At 39.1% G+C, this 25,079-nt stretch overlaps 2 protein-coding genes across 2 annotated transcripts in view; one reads left to right on the top strand and one right to left on the bottom strand.

The window, feature by feature from the left end:
* Positions 1 to 3,276: 3,276 nt before the first annotated feature.
* LOC311275394 (protein SET-like) lies at positions 3,277 to 9,787 on the bottom strand. The gene is made up of 8 exons (XM_084383920.1): positions 9,559 to 9,787; positions 7,461 to 7,518; positions 7,230 to 7,372; positions 6,912 to 7,015; positions 6,708 to 6,821; positions 6,249 to 6,419; positions 4,445 to 4,579; positions 3,277 to 4,276 (listed from the first exon to the last, which is right to left on the bottom strand). The coding sequence occupies exons 1-8, from the start codon at positions 9,626 to 9,628 to the stop codon at positions 4,256 to 4,258; spliced, it is 816 nt and encodes a 271-aa protein (XP_084240046.1). The 5' UTR covers positions 9,629 to 9,787; the 3' UTR covers positions 3,277 to 4,255.
* A 2,268-nt stretch (positions 9,788 to 12,055) lies between these two features.
* pkn3 (protein kinase N3) overlaps positions 12,056 to 25,079 on the top strand; it is a 22,737-nt gene continuing 9,713 nt past the window's right edge. Inside the window, exons 1-10 of the mRNA XM_084383742.1 lie at positions 12,056 to 12,378; positions 16,032 to 16,308; positions 17,283 to 17,452; positions 19,153 to 19,276; positions 19,546 to 19,697; positions 19,911 to 20,130; positions 20,305 to 20,487; positions 21,491 to 21,600; positions 24,599 to 24,742; positions 24,955 to 25,030. Of these exons, the coding sequence (XP_084239868.1) occupies positions 12,358 to 12,378; positions 16,032 to 16,308; positions 17,283 to 17,452; positions 19,153 to 19,276; positions 19,546 to 19,697; positions 19,911 to 20,130; positions 20,305 to 20,487; positions 21,491 to 21,600; positions 24,599 to 24,742; positions 24,955 to 25,030 (1,477 nt within the window). The 5' untranslated portion in view covers positions 12,056 to 12,357. The remainder of the gene's footprint in view (positions 12,379 to 16,031; positions 16,309 to 17,282; positions 17,453 to 19,152; positions 19,277 to 19,545; positions 19,698 to 19,910; positions 20,131 to 20,304; positions 20,488 to 21,490; positions 21,601 to 24,598; positions 24,743 to 24,954; positions 25,031 to 25,079) is intronic.

Here is a 25,079-nt window from a genome sequence, read left to right as displayed (position 1 = left end):
CTTCACTTCCGCTTTGTCTTTTTCTCTTTTTAGCGGTTCCTTGTTTTTTCACACAGATGAACGTCCTAGTTTTTCTTTCAAAATAAAACAACAACGACATACGAGTATCTGTTTCCACCATATGTACATTAAAGCTAATATTATGCAATAATAATGTCAATTAGATATATTGTGGACGCATCTGCAGGCTACTTCCTGTCAGGCCCTGGAGACGTGCCTGTAGTATGGCCTCCTCTACATAGGTCATATGTTTCATGTAAGACACATAAGCCAAGGGACTAAAGCCCACCGGAGCACAGCTCTGCTTCATCGTCAGCAGCGTTGCCTACTCTTCAGTTTATAACTTGAAACAGCCGCTTCCAGTCACTGTGTCACACTGACCAATCAAAGGGAGAATGACGGCTCCTTTTCTTTGACTTTACTAAACAGCTGTGGTCGCCACAAAGCGGCAGCGGGCATACAAACACACGAACACATTTATTGTATTAAGCAGATTAGTTCTTGTAGTCCAATTTGAGATATATGTCTGTGCTAATAGTAACTAATTCAATAGAGATTAATGTAATTCAGTCTCTGGTATTTGGAAAAATCAACAGCTACATCTCTTTCCAGAAACAGCCATTGTTGCTGTAGACAATTCACAGAACAGTTTCCACAGCAGCTTTCACTGAAACTCTCTGTAGGAGAAATACTCTCTATTCATTCATGAAACAAGGGCTCCCCCTCAGAAATGACACTTTAACCCCTGCTGGTGAAGTCTGGGCTTGTTCCTGTTACTAATTATTACTCTCCTATTTATCATCATTCTGTTATTATCCCATTACTAATAGAGTCTGAACCGGGCCTTGTGCAGTAAAACAACAGTCTCTGTTTTTCCAAAATCCACCTGCTTCTGAATGATCTACTACTGTCTGATCAAACACAATGTCATGACAAAGGCAGAAAACACATCATGGATGTGGGACAATGGAGAAGGCCTCTTCCGAGAGCCCAGTCTGTTTTCTATTTTTCTTCATGACCATATGTGATGTCTGCCACCTATTGGTGGGAGAACTACATGACATGCTATTTTTCAAGAACATGATAGAGGTAGAGGCAGGTGGGAAATGGCACCCATTGTCCATTACACCCTCTTTTAAGTCCTGTTGAGCAGATCAAAGTAGTTACTTACATTAAGTTACATTTACATAAGAGTCAATGTGTGTGTGTCTGTCTTCACAGCAGGACTTTATATTGCTCTCATATCAATCATCTGTGTCTTAAGTCTACTTTGTGGCTCATGTATTCTATCTGCAGTTTGAATAGACTCTAAAGAGAAGGGCTACTTCTTCTAAAGATCATGGGGATCCTACTACATATGCACATAGTAACAACACAGAATGTCAGGTTATGATGTATATTAAGCACTTAAACAGAACATGGGGAACATTTCAAAGAGCAACACTATCGATTACCAAAAACGACACAACACAAGCTGGTTCATTGTTGGAATGTTAGCACTCTGCCACGTGTTCAGTAACTACTTCTCTTCTTAACATACTGATTGAGCCAACCTAGTGCTACATCTCTAGAGCAATGATCCTAAACTAGCATCACAGCAACAACTAATTAAAAAAAGAAGATAAATAATGGGATTAATATCACTGGACCCACAGCAGCATGTACAGTCAAGCCTGTTGAAACTGTTAACATGGACTGATGGGACTGTTTGGTTTGCTCAAAGCTCATATTTTAAGGTGTTTAAGTTGATACCATTTTGTCCTTGCTGATAAAAATACCTTAAGGTTGTGTATCAGCCAATACAGAGTACCAATCTGATACCATTCCATCAGAAATATCTATTGATTTCTTACAGCTGTATACTACTAACCCTGTATGGGTGTTATGATATGGATGTGACTGATGGCTTGGCATTTATGGACATTGGAAACTTGTGCAGTATAACATCTGATCTGGTATTTGACAGGTATACAGGAAACTGCCGGAACTAGCACGATCCTGTTTCTGCTAACTTGTGGTGCTGGATCGCTGTGTTGACCCATCAATACTAATTCCAGCATGTTAGGCTGTATCTATCAGAGGCATTTCCAATACTGGCAACAGAACAACACTGAAATAAAATGTTCTCCAACTGTCAACATTATGTCACTGGGGGTGGGAAAAAAAGTCTATATGCCGATATATCAAATCACTTCCTCTTGCTTTACGATTATTGATACACAGGTGCCAAATATTGATATTTTTAAAATTATTATTAAAACATGAAGGTGCTCTACCAAACAGACCCCCTGACTTACCAGTTACTACTTCATGACCCCTTGAGGTGTAAACTTCTTGTAGTCAGTGTGTGTGTGTGACAAAGATGCCATAAGACTCTATGCACTAATGTATATACCGTCTTAAATTCATGTCTGATTTTGTGAAACTGACACCACAATGCAGTGATGGTTCCTGCACTTTGCCTTTTTAGGGGTGTTTTGTATTTTTCAGTTAGATGATGTATCATTAAATATGTTATGTGTTTATTATTGCAGGATCGCTGTATCGTGATAATATAGAGGTGAAGTCTCTCCCCTTCCAGTGGACACCCATGGTACAGTAGTTAATAGGGAGAGACAAATAGTTAGTGCCATGAACTACACACATTTGTTAATGTAAAAGATAATTTTTCAACTCAAGAAAGTATGTTATGAAACTAATCTGTGAAAGTATATAATTGGAAAGACTACTTAGAGTTGAGTGTCATCATCATCATCATCATCCTTTCACATAACTGCAGCTGCCAAAATGTCCAGACTTGTGATTTTCACCTTTTCATACTTTTTTTGTGCAAAGGTGACAGCCATGTTGGCATTGGACACCTGTATTTAACGAGATGATGTAGTTTACAGAGCAGTTTTACACAAAACTTAGATATTTTACCATCTTTGCAACAAACTGGGACTTCTCAACCTGCAAATGCATCTTTTAAATCCATGTAATTCATGGCACAACTCAAACATGATCAAAATGTATTGGTCTCGCACCACTGTACATAGTTTTTCTGATACAAGGTCCTATGGGGCACACTGGAAGGGGAGGGACTTTGCCTCCATCATTATCGTGACCAACATATCATGAATTGTATCATGTATTTCTCTGTGATTCCCAACCCCATTCGTCACTTGTCTAATAATACCTTCACTTTTGCTACACTGTTGTACTTCTAGACTGGCCTAATTGTTAAAAACAAGCATGTGTGGGTCTGCGGCTGAAATGTGATCAACCTAGTCCAACCATCATGTATACATTTATTTATTGTAACAAAGCAACTGGTACACTTAATTTAACGTGAGCAGGTTTCCAGCGGAACAGGAGAAATGCTGCAGACTCAACAGAGGACTCTACAGAAATCTTTTTCTCTCCCATCTCAAAATGTTAAGCCAAGCTCAAAATTAGATTTTTAGGTTGTTTTTATAAAAAATGTACATTTCAAACTTTGTTGTGGGTGCCTGAAAAACAAGATAATGAAAATTTCTTTAACAGACGTCCAGAGTTGTTGTCAAAGCCCTGCTGCCCCACCATAACCCACCCATTAAACTGTGTACAATTAACGACCGTCTTACCAAGATACATGTAAATCCCAAAAACATTTACAATGGTTGAAAGGAACAAGCTGGTGCTTTCAATCAGTTCCATTAGTACAATAAGTCACAAAGGAAAATGCAACTTCTAATAAGCCTTAGTACCCCCACCACTGGATATATTATAATGTACATTTATATATATAAAAGTGGCTAAGGATGCTATGATTAAGTTATCACTGCACCATGGCTTATTTTTATTGAACTCACAACTTCAACAGAAACTGTCATATTTTACATAGAAATTGCTATTGTACGTATTTTAAATCTACGTAGGATGACGTGCAGAATGCTACAAATTTTTTTTTATTCTTTTGCATGTCTTTGGGAGATGTAGAGAAACAATGACAGGTGAGACTTCAGGAGAGCGACACCACCACCCCACCACACCGCACCGCACCCCACCCAATGTAGACCTGCTGTGTATGGAGCCGATCTATAGACATGGCATTATGGACAGGCCGTGGCTGCAGAGGAAGAGGACGGACACGCTGACGACACACAGGAATCTTTTTTTTTTTTTTTTACAAACCCGCCCCCCCAAAACAAAAAAAACAAACAAAATATTTTGCTCCCGAGGGTTAGAGGATGATCACAGAGGGAGGACTGGGAGAAGGTGTTGGCTGAAACATTTAATCATCCTCACCATCATCCTGAAAGAAACAAAAAAAGAAAAGAAGATGAATTTCAGTGGTTGTTCCAAGAACACCATCTCAAAAGTTTCTATTAAATGTGTTTTGAGACTTGATCCAATTATCATCAATACAATTACTGGTTCAACAGTACGATAAGTGTGTGTTACTGATTTAAAGTATTCTCACCTCTCCATCTTCTCCATCTCCATCCTCATCTTCATCTTCACCCTCCTCTTCCTCCCCCTCGTCGATATCTTCCAGACCCTCCTCTTCATCATCGTCATCATCCCCATCACCTTCCTCATCTTCCATGTCAGGGACCTTGGGAACATTCAGACATTAACCACCTGATCCTGGCTTGGATGCCGTATGTCAGTAACAGCATTACTGATGAGTATTTACTGTAGTCACCATCCATACTGGGGATGTTCCTAATCACTTTCTCTACACAAGCTGACAGGTCTAAAACTAAAAAAATGGTCAAAATTGAGAGCAATTTAATCTTAAATGTTCAGTGTTAAAACATTTATTCATTTATATTATAGCAAGACAAATATCACGTTATTATAGTGGTGGGTTGCTGTGGAACATAGCACTAGACTCAACACTGGATTTTTAAAGGCCGATATAACAATATTTGGGAGAAGGAAAAGCTGATAGCCAATCAATCGACATTAAAAAATAAATAAATAAAATTAATTTAAAAATATATATTTTAGAGAAAGCTGGGCAGGTACAACATAGTCATCTATAGTTATATTTTAAATGTTTTTATTTCTTTTTTTTAAATGTAACACTTACATTAACTTCATTAGAACTGTTGAACTGAACAATAGGGCCCTCTCTCTCCCACCCTCTCATTGATAAGTTACAGTGAAACTCGGGCTTTGTAACGTTGGTAAATTTGAGTTGTAAAGCTAAAAAATGGACAATGAGCTGTTCTGTGGCTGAATTAGCCGGGATTACTTCTGTTGTGCGTCCCTTTACATTGTTCAATGCCACTCTTACAAACCATAAATGTTTGTGCATGTTCCCGGGGTAAGGAGGATCCTAAAGTTTGTGATTTCATTTCATGAATGGACGGATAGTTATGTGGCTGGATTATTTGGAAGAGAGAGCGCCACATTGGTAAGTACAGTATTAAGTAACGTTACGTGACGATGACACTAGATAAACTGAAAACAGTTCAGATGAGAGAGGTCTGGTCAGTCGAAACTACATATGACTTGAATGCCACACTAGTCAGCCTCCAGTAAAATCAGCTGTTGCAACATTTAACGTTACCCCAGGACCGCAAAGATTTAACATCAGCCCATATTTTCTAACTCTATGGTCAGAGTAATGGGTGGAAGGTATTTCATGGAGTGGAGAATTACTTTATGAAAAAAATATCTCTGATGTAACGTTAGTCTCTCTTAGTCTACATTGAAAAACGTGACATTAATTAAAGTCTGTGGTGCATGTATGGCTGCTGTATATCTAATGTAAACATACAGCAGTTACCTGTCTGTGTCAGTTTGTTTACTTTAGATTAAGAGGGAGAGGGAGAGTAAGAGGATTTAGATATTTTCAGCAGAAGTGGCCCTCAAATGATGATGACTGACTCAGCATATCCTCCATGCAAAAACGTGACGTACTCCCCCGCGTGGTTGGTGGAGGCTGCGCAGCCATCCACAGCACTACTGGAGCCAAGTTCAGCCGATAACAATAGTTTGTAAAAAGGTCCCATCAGCCAAACCGATTAATCGGTCAACCTCTACTTCATACTGGGGGCAGAACAATAAAAGATTCAAAAACGTAGCCAACGCTGTATTTTTACTGTTTATCTAGAGAGTCCTCAGTGCAGCCTTCAAACTTATGTATCTTGACTTGATCGTATTTTGTCATGTCAACAGTACCTCAAGCAACACAACCCAACACAAGATTGTTTTCCATCAAAACACTCTCTAAGACAAGAAGAAGAAACCACGGTGAAGGGGGAGAAGCCTACCAGGTAGTACTGCAGTGGGTTAGGCCAGATGTCATCCTTGATCACTTCCCCCAGCTCGTCAGCTCCTGCATCTGAGTGATCGGTGAACCAGGTGAAGAAGCTCTCTGGTTCCTCGTGTTGCCTTTTCTTCCCAGCTTTGTTTGGAGTCTGGCCTGTACGCTTCGTCAGGTCCTGGGGAGGAAAATAATTTCAAGATTATTAAGTGTTTATTGATAGGAGAGCAATAATTACAAGTAATTTTACACAAGCAAAAATCTGAAAAACATCTAGAAAGCCCAAGTAGGGGACCTACAGAAAACCTGAAGTTAAAATAAAGCAATAGAAAATGTAAAAACTAAAGTAAAATAAAGTCAGGATGACTTTTAATGACATTTTTCACGACTTCTTAGGTTAATGAGACTGTGCAGTAGTATTGAAGAAATAAGCAAATATTTTTTTACAAAGAAAAAGCAAACCAACCTTTCCAGCTTTCCATTTGATTTCAGTTGATTTAGAAACAGGATCTCCGCTCTCGTTTACATTAAACTCTTTGGAGAGGGCTTTGTTCTCGAAGTATGGATTCTCATCAAAATACTACAGAAAAAGAAACATCCGTGTCATATTTGTGCCAGTATACATAATGATATTTACAATGTATAGTACAAAGTGAACCTTATGACTCACAAAATCTATTCTATATCCAGACTTGATATCCTCGAACTCGGTGACCTCCACCCTTGACAAGTAATGAAGTGCTTCCTCGTCCTCCTCCCCCAGAAGAGCTGAAACTACAGCACACATCACATCCACTGATCAGACCCGTTTTTTTGTGTGCTTATGAGAAATACATTAGATGACATTTAAAAGCATATCAAGCAGTTGGAGATACATTGAGACATTCTCCACTGATGATTCTTTCTGTTATAAGCAAGGTTGGCTCATGAGGCTAGAATCACCACATACAGACCAATTGTATAAAGACAACAGAATATAAGATTTTACCTTGTGGATGGTTGACGAATGTTGTGACCCAGAAGTTGGGGATTTTGGCTATGAGTTCTGATCGCTTCTGGAAGAATGGCTGGCGTAATTTGTTGTACTTCTGCTCTACTTTTAAAATTTCTTCACTGGCCTGTTCATTGAGTCTGGGGAGAAAGAAGACAAACATGTCAACAAGGAAATATTCTCCATGCAATCCATATTTCATTGCTCACAAACAAGATTCCTACTCACCTGTCAATTTCATTCTGTACTTCATCAATGTGTTCAATTGCTTCCTGTTGCTCTTTTTCTGAAAAGTAAAGAAGTAAAACGGTTTTAAGAAAGGTACATACTGCTGCCAACAACAGCAAATATGGCTCCCCAATGTTAACACAACTAAGGTTACTGTGGGCTGAGAGATATGGCCAAAAAAAAAATAAAAATATATATATATTTTTAACTTTCCTCCTCTGAAAGTAAACTGAATATTTTACCATTTTCTGAAATGTATCGACATAAAAACTAAACAATTGATGTCTGATGATTCATTGACTATTAACACAATTGTTGGTTGCAGGCTACAGTGCACTATGAAGTGGCTTAAATGTTAATCTTCAGGATTAATTGTAACCTTTTATAGATTAACATGTACTGAGGTTCTGATATTATAAATACTGGTTTTACTAGAGCCAGAACGATGCTTGATTTTGGTGGCTGATGTCAATATCAATGAGTAAAATGAAGGGAAAAAATATTGGGAATTAAACATAAATAACATACACTAATTTTATAGCACAACAAGCACAGGCTTTGGTTGGTTCGCTGTCCTTCTAAGGCTAGACTTTTAAACCAGCCAATACTGGCTGACAGCAGATATATTACATCTGTGTATATAGGATGAGGGTCATTTAGTGTCTCCTAAGATTGTCAATTAATTATCAAATATTGGTATTGGATCTGCCTCAAAAATCCGGTATCAGTTGGGCTACACCTTCTGACAGCAAAACTCCATGAAACGGCACATAAACATCATTATCTGAGAGGATATTAGGAGAAATTAAAAGCTAGTTAGTTAATAAAGGCTTGAAGTATTATTATATTACTAGTTACATTAAGTGATTACATGCTTCCCAACATGCACCTGACATTCACTTTAATCTAGTCGGATGTAAACAAGAATTAAAAAAGACAATTTAGTGCCGATTTAGCACCCAGTTGCAGCCCAGGACAACTTTATTTTAAAAAAAATAAAATAAAATGCTTCAACAATTTTAAATGTATTAATTAAAAGTTTTTAAAATTATGAAATTAAAATACTTTCGATGTGAACGCAAACTATTCAAGTCATGTACAAAACATGTGAACAACTCGAGCAAAAGTGTTTTCGTGCTTCAGTACAGAAAACGACCGATTCTCCAGCCAAACTAACGGGATTCTCCATTGTATGCATGGTGTGTTGAATAACGCGGGACGCCAGGAGTGTGTATGTGTGTGTGTGTGTGTGTGTGTGGTGGATCCATAGCAGACAGACCCTCTGCCTCCTGCAGTCTGGAGCTTCCTGTTGCTGCTAAAGGCGGCCTGGTTTGAATGAGAGGCTAAACGACGTCTCGCTGACAATGCTATGTGCTCCACAAGCGCTATTATCATACTGCGAGCACCACCAAAGCCTCTTTGCGCCTGTTAAACACATACTAACATTCATAATGCCGCCTCGTAGCGACATTATAGTTAGCTAAACGACTACGACGCGCTTGTTTACATTTTTCTCAGCTACTAACTCGCACACAAAGCCAAGCTCGCAAGCATGCTTATATTACAGTGAACGGCTAGCTAACGTTATCAGTGCTCGCTCGGCCTTTCTCAACTGTTTTGGGGAAGTGGACACAGTGAATATTGCACATGCTAATCATGTGGACAAACAATCGCTCATGTTGCTCCAGCCTAAAACGTGCACGAGGAGGCGCACGGCTGCACGCCATTTATTCAATGCTTACAAAATCGTGTGCATGAACAATAACTGCCTATCACGCTAAACACAGCTTATGCAATGCAAATACCGGCCTCCTTCATGTGAAGTAGTGGCTAATGTAAGCTATTAGCTAGCTAACCTCTCACGCTGGCTAAATTGTTAGCCCATGTTAGCATGCTAACGCTACATTGCATGCTACAACAGTCCTGCATAACAGCATTTTCACCCCAAAGCTGATATGAAGGGAAATTAAGCAATTCATCCATAAAAATGTATAATGTCAAGTCGACAGTAGTCAACAAACCACACAGAAAATAACAAAATGACGAAAAACAAATGAAAATGGCGTTGCACAGGATAACCGCCATTCCTTAACGTTACCAGAGGTCTCGTCCGCTCCGTCATGATTTGAATTCTCCTTCCTACTGACTTTCGCCGATGAGGCCGACATGGTTATCGCTTGCCGTTAGACTTTTGACCAGATGTATTTCCCGGGCGGTTTATAACTCTTCTCTGGAGGATAAAAGTTACTTCCACCTTACATAGAGTGCGTGCCTTCAAGCCTACGATAAGGAGGAATAAGCGCAGCCTCGCACGCTTGTTTCTCTCTGTGGCGCTCGGTCCGTGAACATATTTATGGTGCTCTACTTCCCCCGGCTGGCTGGAGTGCGATACTGCAACTTAAAGCGAACAACTCTGAACCAACTTCATTTTGACGGTCCATCCATATCAAGGTCAGCAAACTAAATGTTTAACTTTTCATAATCGTTGGGGAATTGTAACATCTCAAATTGCACCGATCAGAAACTAGACAGAACCACGATCCTCTGCAAAGTCCTTTGTGGTGATAGCTCTCTGCCTGCCACTGGACAAACTGTCACATGTTAAACTGTTTCAGTTTTTATGTCTCTATAATTATATGATTAATGTTGTTGTTTTAATTATACTGGAATTAACTGTTCAAGTGATGTTTTGTGGACTATGACACTTCACTCGACTCTCAATCAACACGAGTGAGGAGATGATGACTGAGTTTTAATATCTGAGTGAACTGTTCCAACATTGCTTGTATAACATTAGATGACTGTAACACATGTTCATATAATGCCATCAAACCCTAAAATTGTTGCAAATGCCCCTGGTCTCCCCTGCAAAAAAAACTTCCATCCATTCATCCTTTTCTACAGTTGCTAGTTTTTCTAGATGGTTCTAAGGGTATAGTAGCCATCCAACTACTTTTAAACAATGTACTAAATCTAATGTAATAATGATACAGTATTTATAGAGTATGGTATTTCCAAAACTAGACCCATATTGGTTGAATCTCTCCTCATTGAACTTGATTATACACTCTGTATTACCATATAAAACTAAGTTATAGTCTCACAAAGCATCTCTGTATTCATTTTAAGAAACTATACCAGGTGTTTATAATATCTAAAAACTGAAAAGCTGGCACTTTATACAGTGCAGGGACCTATTATCTAAATGTAAATCTCCATTATTGCAAACTATAGCTTCATCAAACAAGACCAGATCAAATATGCAGCACACAGTAAACCACTGTCGGCTCTAGTGTTTGTTATATTGTCCCTGATGTATGCCCAAACCAGCAGTCTATGCTAAATCCAAACCTCCCACTTAACACCCCCATGTATGGTGATCTATTACTGTTGGTTTGTGCTCTCTCAGTATCTGCCATATTGGCAAAATACACTGCTCTGTCTAATCACAGGTCAATAAGTTCCCATTCCTTTAACTTTATCCAACTACTCTTCTTGTGTTCAGAGCCTCCAAGCAATATGAATTGTTACAAAAATGTCAAACCTCTTCTTTTATTCAGTGGATATGTGATTAAACGGAACTTCCTCTCTGGTCATATTGACTCCATTCTCTATAGTGCTGCTTTGCATGTTTTGATTATTTTCATTTGTGTCTTATCATTAGCCATGATAGGTTATGTAGCATACACATGCTATTGAACAAATCAAAATTAGAAAGCAAAGAGCACATAAATTACAATCAGCACCAAGAAAGTGAGTGGCTAATATTTCTCGTAACCCTTGTTATGCAGTTAACCTTTTCCTACTCTAGCATTTGTTTGTCTCAAATGTACATATGGATTTGTCACCTTGTGTGGTCAAATGCATTACTGAGAGGCCCGCAGATTCTTATCCAGTTCGTAGCCCTCAGGCCCGCACTAATTTTTTTCCCCAATCCACTTTTCTCAGCCAATCATAGACACATGGGGGCACTCAAACTCATGTTTAAGGAGCAGATACTGCTACCAAATCTGCCAGTACTGTAACCTCATGGAGCAAAAGACCAAAACACTCTTTTTATTTACACGACCTGCCCACAGTACAACAAACTCTCTGTTGTGTGGTGTGGCCGGCAGTTGAAGTATGGAAAATATGCCTCTGTCAGTTTATGCAGGTTTTCCATGTCTCAGTCCACCATGCATAGCCTACAGCAACAAGTTATGTTAAGAAAAGATTAATGACGCTAAGAGAAGTTGTTCCACTTCACTTTTCATTCATGTTTTATGTTGTTCATATATTTATGAAAAAACACATTTAAACAGGATGAACAACAACTTAGTCTATGACATTAAAACAACTTTCCTATTATCAAAAGGTAACATTGTATTTGGTTTCTTTAATAGCTGAGCAAAATAGAAATGTATATTTTTATTTTATTTTTCTGCACTATGTTACATATTTCACACTGCTTATTTCTATCAGAGCTGAATGCATATATCTGGTATGGGAGGGGAACACAGGTTCGTGAATGCATCATCAAGCTACCTCGGCAGGTGCAATAAATAATCGAATGTGATTGGTTCCTGTAGCGTCTCTGTCATTACCGATTTCCAACCAATCCAGCCGCGGCCCTTTGACGTCAGTTTTGCGTTCAGCCCCTGTTAAACTCGATTCAAACTTTTACTCAGATTTTGTCTCTATGATGAACATAAGTAGCTTCGCCCGTATAGAGGGTCTGTGAACAGCTTCAGCAGACGTTGAATTTCACATGCCGCTGTCGGTTTACCTCAGCTAGCGGTGCCATATTCCTCCAGGGGCTGTTTCACCGACTGTCTGGCCGAAGGAGACCGTTGGGAGTCGGAGCGGACGTTGACGTTGACGCGGTGTGAATGTCCATCGCGGACGACTGACAGCCACCATGGCAGGTTTAACACTACAGGTAAACTTAACGCCACGGCTTTTCTATTACGTCAAATTAAGTTCAATCATGATGGAGACTTTTAGTGCCAGCATTATGCCAATTTTTATCACCTGACGTTTAGTTTAGTTAAATAACGCCACTTGCTACAGTGGCACTGGATTTTCCTGTTTGTCTTGTTTGCTTCTCCTCATAGTTCCTCTGTCTTTGTGATTGTCACGCAAATAGCTCTAACGTTTAACTGTAGCTTTTAAACAACTTAGTTTCATTCAGAAAAGATGGTAAGAAGTAAGCTACCTCCTCAGCACGGCTTTCACCTTCTTCCAGAATCAGTATAAAGGCAGTGAGTTATTTTTGAGCAAACACCCGGTCTCTTCCTGGCAGAGTTTATTTCAGTTAAGCTAAGCTCACACTTAGCTAGGCTAGGACCGTCCCGAACCTTCTGAAAGAAGGTGCATTGTATTTTAAGTGGAGTTAAATTCAGTTTTAACCTATAAGCTGACATCTTATTTAAACAAGTCATTTGTTTGTTTGTGTTCATCAAATATAATACAAGTATTATTCCCCAACAGCCATCCTTATTGAAATGGTTTATTTTAGAGCTAGGTGCCATCCGTTGATCTCTGTGATGAAACATGCTTGGTTCACTGTCATTTAATGATATCCAGGCTTCACCAAACTTCTAGGACAAAAGAAGGTGTACTTGTTTTGGTTTCAGCAGGTGTGTCTGTTGGATTATAGCTACAGAAATGCATACACACCTGTCATCCCCAACACACAAGACAGCCAAGTCAACAGTTGATGAGATGGGCTTAAGCCAATAGCAAAGCCACTTTCTAGTAGCAAAGGAGTAATTATCTAGTCGTTAGTGTAGGTTGAAAGTTAGTTTAGGTGTCTGGCCTTTGTATCCAGTTGTAAAGTAGAATGATAAATGTAGGGTAAATGCTTTTAAGGCTAAAGACTGAGCACAAAGCTGACCTTTTCATGTTATTTTTGATTCGTTGTGTCTTACTATAGTCTACCTTGTGAATTCAGTTAGGGTTATTATTTGATTAAGAATTAATCCTCTGATCATCAATTTTCTTGATTACGTAATAATCTATAAAGCGTCAAGATGATATCATCAAATTGCTTGTTTTGTTTGTCCAAATGGTCCAAAACCTCAAGATATTATGGAGACAAAGAAAAGCAACAACTGAGAAGTTGGAATCATAGTTTTTTTGCTTGAAAAATTATTTTAAAGATTAATAGGTTATCTAAATTTTACTGATTATTTTTCTTTCAATCAACTGATCGACTAATTGTACAGAATTAGTTTAATCTTACAAGGATTAACGGTATATCAATTTAAGAATATAGAAAACTATAGTAAATGAATAGACATTAGTCATGTCTGAAGATAACGAGAGAAGCTTAAAAGGTAAAGAGAACATGTATAAGAACAGATCTGTCTGGGCTGTGATGGTAAAATGACTGGTAGTGATAATAAAAATGTGATAGCTGTGAATCTACTTGTCATACTGTATGTATAGGGCTGCAGTTATATTCATTTTCTATTAATCTGCGGGATATTTTTTAGGATTAATTGTTGGGTCAATAAAATGTGAAAAAAAGTGAAAAATACTTATTACAATTTACAATACAATTTCCCAGAGGACAATCTTCAGATTGCTTCTTTTGTCCAAGCATTAGTTAAAAAGACTCTTCATTTACTGTCACATATGACGAAGAAAAGCAGGAACTTGTCACAAATAAGAAGCTGTTACCGGAAAATGTTTGAAATTATTGCTTGAAATATGATTACAATTATTATTAGATTATTAAAATGGTTGCAGTTAATTTTTTTATTGATCAACTAATAGATTAGTCGACTAATCACTGCAGCTCTACTTATAAACTGCATGCAAATGTATTCATGTTTAAAGGTAGCCAGACTTATGATATATCCTGCATATTATCTCCTGAAGGCATTATGAAATGGCTTCATCTATCAACTTGGGGATAGAATAAATAAGGAGGGAAACCTGATATATACATAAATTCATACATTTGTCTGTGGCCAAAAAAATAGCCAGTCATAATAAGCCAAGCTTCCATGCCTGTGCTGGTTTCTTCCCTGTTTTCTTTCCACAATCCAGGCTCATGTAGGATGGGAAAGTCCAAACTGCCCGCAGCTGAGAATAAGGGTGTCAGCACTGTGATATACTGGTGATATGTCCAGGGTACACACATGACTCTTTCTGAATTCATGCTGGTAATTCAGTGCTAGTTCATTGAGCCTGATCAAGTTATGAAGATTAGATGATGAATAGATGGAATATATGGGTGGACCATATATTGTTGCCTAGTGTCACATATGATAAGGCTGGGTGGTGCAGCAGCTGTCAGAGTAGCTGGCTGAAGGCCGGTTCATTAGCTGTGGAAATGCCAAGAACTGGCTTGAGATGAGGCACAGGCTCTAATCTGGCCCTGGAACTGCCTTTGAGGAAAAGATATACATGTACTTACCTGAAGGTGTAGGTATTTATGAAAAGGCAGCACAACTTTCCACTAGTGTATATAGTGAAGAAGACGTAGCTTTGGTTTTATCTGTCTGGGGTTTCTGCTTCCACCCCATTACAGTGCATGCCCTGTTACTACAGGGTGGTGTCTGACGGTGACACGATTCATAACATAAAATAATCTATCTTGACTAAGGCTGAAACATGTAGCTGATGATGTAATCAGTATGTATTCAGGTGATCGATTGATAAATCAGGCAAAAATGACATTCTCTATATTCCCTGGTTTTAGCCGAATATGAAGATTTGTTTGCTTTTTTGTGCTTTGCATTATTTTACATTGAATGTCTTTTATGTTTGAACTGTTGGCTGAACAAAACCAAATATTTTAAGATATTTCTTTGTGCTCTCAGAATTTTTGATAGGCATTTTTATTTAAGACTGAATTATTAATTGAGAACAGATTATAAAAATGATAATTGGTTTCAGCCTTAATCTTGACACTGCACCTGATGTCCTGACACTGAGAAAGATGATAGTAGCCTGTTGACACTGTAGCAGAACATTAAACAGACAGATCTTTATCCACCAGGGGGAGGTATTGTGTCATTTATTGTTGTTGATCCATTGTTAGTTTTATGACACAGCTCAGTTTAACTTTTCTTCCTGAAGTACTTCATTTGCATTTGTTCCCATTTCATCAAATGGTTCCTGTCCTTTGTTGTTGTGTTGCATCAACCAGTGGACACAACCTATGATTTCCATTTTAATTTTTAATTGCTGTTTTTGTCTTTTATGTAATTGTTCTTGTAATTTTGGTGGAAACGTGAATGATAGCTGTCCTTTGTATTGTAGTAATGGCTTCAGTTCATCTCAGTAGAGTTGAACTCTATTGCTCCGTCTTAGTGCTGGTCTCTTTAGTGTTGCAGCTGCCTACATTAAATCACTCTCCTTTAGTGTAAAAAAGATAAAGCAACCAGTTCCGAGATGTTTGTGTCACAGCCAGACCACAGGATAAGTGATATCAACATGTTTAAGTAGACAATATATACAGCTGACTGGGCTCCTATAAAATAGTATGTTGAAATAACAGGTATATTTAACATGATATCTACAAGATATATATATATTTTTAAAAAAAACAGACTTAAGCAGTTGTGCTGTGTCCTTCAGAGTGGCAACCTGCAGGGTCTGGATGAGGGGGATATTCTGGACCCAGAGTTTCAGCAGCGTTTGGAGGATGCTCGCACTCTGCTCAGGCAGGAGATCCAGCGGGAGCTGAAGATCAAGGAGGCGGCTGAGAGAATGCGACGAGCTGTCACCAATCGCAAGAGCGCAGCCGATGTGGAGGGCCAACTGAAGGCCTCAAGCCGCAAGCTGGACAAGTTGCACTGGCAACTCCATGAGCTCAATGCCAGGTCTATGGCCACAGAGAAGGACAGCACCACAGGTAACGGAAACAGAGAAAATCATCTCAACATAGAAACACAAAGGGCTTAATTTTCAATGGAAAACTTTGAAAATAAATCATTAACCTGTCCTTTTTTCCCCCAACACTTTAAGTCCATATAGAGCGAGATATCATGACAATTACAGATTGGTATGAAATGTTCTTTATAGATTTTCATTTTACCTAGAGGATTAATGGTTTGGTGACATGCAGACCTGAGAGTCACCAGGAATTTTGACCTGATGGTGACTGTTGCTTTCAGGCCTAAATTTCCTCCCGGTATTTTGAAGGGAAAAAAAAGCAGATTTTTACAAAGTTTGAGGTGGATACTGAACCCCCTTCTCTTAACCCCTTGACCTCTGCTTGTAGAACCATCATCTGGCCAAAATGTCCACTGATGGCATTGGAGGAATCCGACTGCATGTTTGTTACCAGACTTTAGACTTTTAGGAGGGTTATGTATCAAATATTTTCTGTCCTAAATGTAATCTTTATTTACTTTAAAGTTCCATGTTGATGCTTTGCACAAGTAGCAAATGATTTGTTTGATCTTATGCAATTTGTTTTTCAAGGCACTGCTATTTAGAGTTGCAAAACATGGGAGCAGGGGATGGAAATTTATACAAATTCTGCTGCAGCTGTTCATGTCTGAGAAAATCAGGTGTAATATCACCAGCAATGTTTTCTGGACACAGAGAGAGACTCTAGAAAGCTGAAAACAGTAAGAGAGAGAAACAGTGAGAAAAAAACTTAATAGTTTAGACAATGAAAAGACTTGAGTGACAGCAGGAAAGAAGAATTTATTGACAGCAGGGTACAGCACTAGCCCTGGTTTCTGTAGGGGTACATAAACATATGCCTCAATAGATTATAAACAAATGGTATAACCGCTCAAATGAATCACCACTACTGACAGAGAATTGTTTCCTAAGATATCTAAAGACTACCCACCATGTGATTATTTTTTGATGTAGGTTGTTCGGAGGAAGAAGACAACCAGTCAGCAGAGTCATGTCAGTGGGAAGAGGTCACATCACCACTGGCCGGTCGACTCAGAACACTGAAGAAACAGCTTACCATGGAGACCAAAGTCAAACAGGGCGCTGATAACATGATCCAGACTTACACCAACAGCTCATTCAAGGTACAGATCAATAAACACGTACAAAAACTTGGTGAGTTCGCTGATGGAGATGGTTTTCCTACATGGCCTGTAGCCGTGAGTTGACACTGACTAAATTGGTGGCAGCAACAATAAGCATCTGTGATGTGTAGGAACAGACAGGAGAGAGAAGCAAAGAAACCGCACTGCAGAGAGAGGACTTGAGGACAGGGCCATTCTGAGAGTGGCACTAGCATTAACATTACTGCTGATGACGACATCCCAAACTCCTTAATATTCATTTATGCTTTTTCATCTTCCTAGTTTTAGAATATCGTTTCAATCCTGTTCAATCCTATATTCTGCTAATCTCATGTAAAAAAAAAAAAAAAAAAAGGGGGGGGGAAAGACAAACATTGATATAAGAAAGGCCATTATTTGGTTACAATAATGTGGTGGGCATTAGCACATTGCAACAATTACAAATGTACTACACCAGACCATCTTTCTTTACCATTTCTTTACAAGGTCAGTTGTTCCTTCCAGACATATTTCTACAGAAGCTGTCCCATTTTTCATTATCCATGTCATTTTTACAGTTCACTCTTCCCAGCATCTTTTTAAATGCCACAGTTTCTATAGTTGGAACCCTCCACATATTCAGTGCAGGAGTTTGAGGCTCCTTCCAACACAAGTTATGAAGCCAGTCTTAAGTATTCTCTATGCAGATTTACTTGGTTGTGGCACCACAGTTTTGTCCCCAAGGAGACACAATCTTGGAGATCTGGGATGTTCACGTTTTAACAATTTACCAATACAGTCCAGAACATTTCTCCACAGGGGAGAAACACTGGGACATGCCCATAATGCGTGCATTTATGTGCCCTGTTCTTTTCTACATTTCTAACATAGATCGTCTTTAATTGGGCCCATTCTGTTAATTCTTGTTTGGGTATAATAATATCTGTGAACGATTTTATATTGAATACATTTGTCTCTGGCTTCTTTAATATGTTCCCCAGTGCTGTTAAGATTCCCCTCTCATGTGTTTTTTAAAATTTTATATCAGATGTACACCCCAGGTATGAAAGTTAGATGTGTGGTATCTTAAAAGGTATTGTAAGGGAATGAAAAAATAAAACAGGAAAGGAAAGAAAAGCTTATTTATACTAGGGAGATAAGAGCTTTTTAGTTGTTAGGAGAATTTAAAAAATACAAATGTAAAATGCAGCAATGTTAACATAAGGTGATCTATAGAAATCACAATAAGAGGCAACACAGTTCACAGAACATAAATCCAACAATGACTGTGAGATGCAGTTGTTATTATAAAGCCATGTTATTGGTTTCACTGGTCTGGGTGTTGTCGATAATAGGAATGAGTGAGGATTTATTGATGTGTCAGCAGGATGACTTGAGTGTGGGATTGGTGGCACCACAAAGTAGCTGCAGTTTTTGCAGGTGTGTAAAGGGTCAAATTGGTTACACTTTGTACACGTTCAATTACCGTCAGATATTACTTCATGTAAATGCATTAAATTAAACAGCATCCTTAACTAGGCCTGTATGCTCCGCTGATACTGCAAAATACTGTTAATTGACTTTACACATTGTTAACTTTAACATTGACAGGATCTTGTGTAAGAAGGAGGTTGGTTTGTTTGTTTACAATTTGTCCAAAAGTTGCTTTGATATTTTGTCTACTTATGACTTTGGAATTTTTCTTATTATTTATTTTCCAGGACAGAAAGATGCTGTCTACAGCCCAGCAGATGTTTCAGGACAGCCGAACAAAGATTGAGCTGCTGCGCATGCAGATTGTGAAAGTCAGTCAAGCCAGAGATGGAGAGCAGGCCAGCCCACATGGTGAATCTTACTACCACTACTGTACTGTACTAACCCTAACCCAGTTCTTATAATTTCCAACTCCACACAGTATACAGCCATTATTACAAAAAATAACAAATCCCATATAAAAGACTCATCATTGGTTTTACCTGGAATGCAAATTTAATGCTTGTAAATGAAATAAATGTTTGTCAAATGTTTGAACAAATATGAGCTAAATTATCTCATCATTAAACATACTTCATTCAAACTAGATTTAAAGTGTGACTTGCTCCTCCTGCCCTCAGGTCACCCTGTGGAGATGATCAGTCCTCTGGAGCTGCGGGTGGCTGAACTTATGCACCACATGAAGATTGAATCAGCCGTAGCAGAAGGTGCCAAAAATGTGGTTAAGCAGCTCAGTGGACGTAAGATCCAGGACCGTCGCATACTTGCAGAGGTGGGTACCAGCTGGATAGTCCACACCTGCACCAGGTATTAGTCTGGGACCTAGGATCTGACCACCTCTGTGCATACAAGTTAGAAACACTGCTGCAACTAAAATAGCCATACTATTTACATTATCTAATAAATACATAATCCCAAAATAAAATCTTTAAAATAGAAAGTACGAGGCAGGCTGTGCTTATCAGGAGTCTTGTGCATCCCCAAGGCTCAGGCAAGAATGCAGGAGTCATCTCAGAAAGTGGATCTGCTACGTTTGGCCCTGGAGAAGCGTTTAAGTGAGCTGCCTCAGGACCATCCCCAACGTGCTGCCATTAAGGAGGAACTAGCATTGGGAACCTCGCCTTCCTACGGCACGCCGAAGAAGCAATCCAACGCCTCATCCCTTTCCTCTACTTCCTCTTTCTTCAGACCAGCCAGTCTAACAGGTCGCTACTAAGATATCCCAACATATATTCATTTTCCATGTTAAATATCTGATCTGAGCTCATTGTTAAGTGATTTCTAGAACATTTGATTTTTCTCCTTCAAGCAAATTACTGTTTGCCATTAAACTTTAGATAGACTGAATTGATCACTGAAATGTTCTTCCTGCTCCTCAGGTCGGTTGGAGGTATCTTTGAAGGGCTGCCAAGACCTGTTGGAGTCTGTTCCGGGCCGTGGTCTTGTGGCCAGTGTCTCAGCCACCTCCGGAAGCCTCTCAGATGGGAAGTCTCTAAAGGTGAGAGCTGGCCTATCAGGACGCAGTGCTAATGGCAAGACAACCAAGGCTGATGATCTGTCCTGTAAGTCAACACTCTCACAATTTTTTGGCTGTTTTACCTCCTGTATGCAGATCACACATCTGTGTGAACAGTAGTTTGTCTGCTTGTTTCTACCTATTTCTGGTTTGAGTTTCTAAAGATGGACTTTACTAGCTAGGAACTAATGTAGAATCCAATAATGTACATTTCTAAGAGTGTAGGTTGGGTTTCGGAAGTGTATGTACGTGTATATGTGTGTAGTTGTATTTCCTAATTTCTTAATAGGTTAGGGTCGGTTGTGACGGCTAAGACTAGGGTAAGGGACCAGGCAATGCATTATATTAATGAGGGTTCCTCAAGTTCCTTCAAGTGTGTGTGTGTGTGTGTGTGTGTATCTGTGTGTGTGTGTGTGTGTCTGTGTGTGTGTGTGTGTGTCCTAAACTTCTGAGTTAGTAACACACTGTCCCTCATGGTCTAGATGGTGTTCTATGTCAAATAACCTCCACCCAAGGTTTCCCAGCAGAACATCGCATTGTAAAGAGATGATCAACGATATTCAGTTCCCTTGTCATTGGTTTTAATGTTTTGTCTGATCAGTGTACATCTCTAACCACAAAGTACAGCAATAAAAAAAAATAGATCAGCCATGCTGCCCTTTGCTGTCTTAACTTTGACTGATGTTTAATAGTAGCATCTCGTCATTGAGATATTACAATTGCATCCCAAAATATACACAAAAACCATGCAGTAGTTTGAGTAGTTTTGAGTGTAGAGTAGTGTCTGCAGAACTTTCTCTCAGGCTAAATTCACATTATAACAATATAATGTAATGTTATTATGACATATGTTCTCATTATTACTAGATATCAAATAAAAACACCCTGCAATATCATTTTGTCTGTGTTTACAATTTTCCACTCACTACTTATGGCAGCTAATACTGTCTTGTTGTCTAGTGAACACACCCACACAGCCTGTTACTAGCTGCATTGGTCTTTATTAGTCGGTGCCTGTCTCATCGTGTATCTCTGTATTTGTGTCTCAGCGGAGGTAAGCGTTGTGCTGAAGGTGGACAACAGGATAGTGGGGCGCACGCACTGGAGACAGCTGGGCACTGAGGCCTGGGGCCAGAGCTTCAACATTGCACTGGAACGGGTCAGTGGCTTTCACTTCAACAAGCAACTCAATTACAACTGAGCCAGAACTACATTTTTCACATGGTTACTCCACTAACCTGCTTTATAGGATGAAAACAGCATTACTGAGTTACTGTCCCTTGACTGTTATATAGCAGTATTACAATAAATTAACTTCAAAAGAGGAATCTTTCAAATGAAAAAAAGTGTTGGTCAGATATTCCTCTCTACAAAGGAGACAGTAAACACATTATTACATGTTATCACAGATAGAGGGTGATGGTTCTGTAGTCTATGGAGAATTTCAGAATTTCAGTGTAAAAGTAAACTGTTTACAAAAATATTAGCAGTATTATATATTCAACAGCTAAAATTAAATCATCCAGATCAGTGAGCTGGGCCCATCATGGGCCCTATTCAAACAATCTATACAGCTGGTCTAAAGCGCATGGTGCAAATGCATTTAGGGCTTGTGTGTCCAAGTCTATTTTGCTAGTTAAACTATGGACAATCTGGGTGCTAAGTAAGGCGCACGGCGCAAAGGGGCTGTATTTTATTTAGTCATGGGTGTGTTTTAGGCATCGCATAAATTCAACAAATCTGAGTGGCTTCTGCCATTCCCTTTAAGAGCCAGGTGTGCCAAGACCTGGACCATTTAAAAAGAGTGGCACTGGTCTTCACTGAGGGACAGGGATGTGGTCCTCTGCTGCTGGACCCTCAGACGGGACGGGTTATAAAAAGTATCGTCCTGATCAATATGGGAGAAATAGAGGGGAGAGGGGAGAAATATATCTTTAATGAGGAAAACATTAATGACATTACCTGCAGCGATCCTCCAGCAGCAGAAACCATGTGTATCTCTACATTAACATGCACATGTGTGCACGAGGAACAGCTGATCAATCTCTTTGATTATTTAAAACTCCTGACTCGCCGACACCATCAGTTAGTATATTATGTTAATTAATGTTCTGTGTTCGTCTACACATAGAAAGGTCACACACAGTCCAGATTCATACAGTAAAATAGTTTGGAGTGGAGCAGCTGTCCTGATAAATCCTGAGATCCTGTCTGAAAATATTTATTATAGAAACTAAAAGTTTAATTCTGGTTTCTTTGGAGACTTTATAACTACATCTCTTAGGTTTTTTTGATTAAATGTGCCACCATATTTGTTGCAGTAGATGACTCCGAATGAAAATGTTTAAAATAACATCATAAAATCAGAACGTATGCACGGTTTGTGTAGACGTATCTTACTATCTGAATGATGAGTCCTTTAAATGGCAGGAAACAGACTGCACCTTTGACCTTAGACCAGCTTTTTGTTGGTCTATGGCGCTGTCCCTTTCTGCTGCCTCAAGATGTCAATCCACCATCAGTGCACCTGACCACACCTCACTGTAAGACAGAGGTACATTTGCTATTTACGCCACGTGGGTGCTGGGCGTGTCAGTCTGAAATTAGCGACGACACTTGTGCTGCGCTGTGCGCTGCTTTGTGCCAGATGTAAGATGGAGCCTTGTGAGTTACAATATCACTGGATGCTGAGAAAATAGTTAACTCGATAGCTTTAACTTTCAGCAGAGCACTGTATGATGAACCTCTCTCAACAGTTCAAACCAATGACAAACACTCCCTTTCAAACTGAACTGCTCCACTAGACAAGGTTGTCCCATTTCTCTGTTACTGTTCATATACACAAAGATGTTACAGATGTCTTAAGTAGCTTTGCTCAGTCCACAAAGGTGAACATTTTGATAACATAATGAAAATGTTGAACTTGTTTTTGTGTTGGGACAAAGACAGAAAAGAATCAGACATAAAGAATTATTACTGTCCAAAGCAAGAATAATGTTGTGTCAAAGATGTACGGACGATTTAAGCTCAGTGCAGATATGTTTATATCTTTTTTTATTTTAACATTTTTTGGCCTTTTCATGGCTTTATTGACAGGACAGTTTGAGAGATGACAGGAAATGGGATGAGAAAGGGGGGGATGACATGCAGCAAATGGCCACAGGTCAGACTCTGTACAGGGCAGGGCCTCTGTACATGGCTCACACGCTCTACCAACTGAGCTTGTCCACCAGACAGCCCTGACATGGAAAAAACAAACAAACAACAAATTTGATGGATCAAAATCAAGATTCTTATTTATATTAATAAATGTTGTCCTGTCCGATATTTTGTTACCAGATTTAAAAAAAACAACCTCTATTAGTATGAACCTCAAGAATCCAGTATTGTTCTGGCTGCAGTTTGCATCGTGTGTATCATGTTTTTAAGAAGAAGGTATAAAGTTTCTTTTAGCATCACCATTGCTAGCCCATACATTATAAAAAAAACAGGTATTTCTGTGTGCGTGATGGAAGCTGACAGAAATCTTGCAGGGCTCACGTTCAGGAACATCCCAACATCCTGATCTAACTGAAGTACAGTTTATTTGACAACCTGGCCCAGTCTGGAAGAAAAATTGCCACAAACTGTCGATTACTAATTACTGAAATGACTTTCTGTCTTGTGACTCTTCTGGCTGGTTAATTTATTGCCAAATGTCGTCTCAATAACCGCTAATGGTGAACATCTGTTAACAGAACAATAACACAGACTCTGACATCTTGTCCCTCACTAAATCAGAAAGGCCAAGTATGTCTTTGATACTCTGTCAGCCTCCTACTCTTCTCTATACCCTGTAATCCCACTGCTAATCCTCTGATATTTGCTCTAATCTGGTTTTACCCACTCATGCCCAGCATCCCTGCTTAAGACTTGGCTTCTAATGTTGCATATAACACCCCAGCTCTCATTCTCTCTGCAAGCCTTGACAATTTCAATGGTTTTACCCATACAGGCCAGTGTGCTAGTCATGTGGCGTGCTACACAGTTGTGTAGTGTCTTCTGGAGCTTTGTCAAATCTAAGAAAATAACCTTGATAATCCAGTCAGTTAATGTAAAAATGCACTTGATTAAATGAGATTATAAACACCTATGTATGTTTGTGTCTGTAAATCTAGTCCAGGGAGCTGGAAATCAATGTGTACTGGAGAGACTGGCGAGCGTTAAGTGGGGTGAAGTTTCTTCGGCTGGAGGACTTCCTGGATAACCGCCGGCATGGCATGTGTCTTCAGCTGGAGCCTCAGGGCATCCTCTTCATGGAGGTTCTCACTTTCATATCCAGCCTGTGTATTATTCCTGTGACATGTGCATCAAACTACAGCAACATATTGTACCTGCATTTGTCATTTAAATTCATGTTTTGGTTCTTATATCATCATTATTGTTACACCATAAAAATGTAAAGTTGTTATTACAGTCTATTATAATGTTTTAATGTTTAAGTTAGTTAAGCAGCTCCTCTGTTCATTTACAGGTTACATTCATCAATCCTGTCATTGAGCGGCGCTCCAAACTCCAGAGGCAGAGAAGAATTTTCCCCAAAGAGAAAGGTAGTGTAATTTATTTCTTCAGATATTAATGGCCCTTTCCTTCTTCCTA

Source organism: Pagrus pagrus, assembly GCF_965226575.1.
Source record: "Pagrus pagrus genome assembly, chromosome: 19".
In the NCBI taxonomy this organism is placed as follows: Eukaryota; Metazoa; Chordata; class Actinopteri; order Spariformes; family Sparidae; genus Pagrus; species Pagrus pagrus.
The sequence above is the reverse complement of the archived record's forward strand: the minus strand, read 5'-3'. Positions and strand labels throughout refer to the sequence as shown.

Excerpts from the sequence above, each read along its gene's own strand:
- LOC311275394 (XM_084383920.1), bottom strand. The coding sequence starts at position 9,628 with ATGTCGGCCTCATCGGCGAAAGTCAGTAGGAAGGAGAATTCAAATCAT. Across the intron at positions 7,519-9,558 it reads CGGAGCGGACGAGACCTCTG|AAAAAGAGCAACAGGAAGCA; the intron begins GTAACGTTAAGG and ends TTTACTTTTCAG. Across the intron at positions 4,277-4,444 it reads GAGATGGAGAAGATGGAGAG|GATGATGGTGAGGATGATTA; the intron begins GTGAGAATACTT and ends TGTTTCTTTCAG.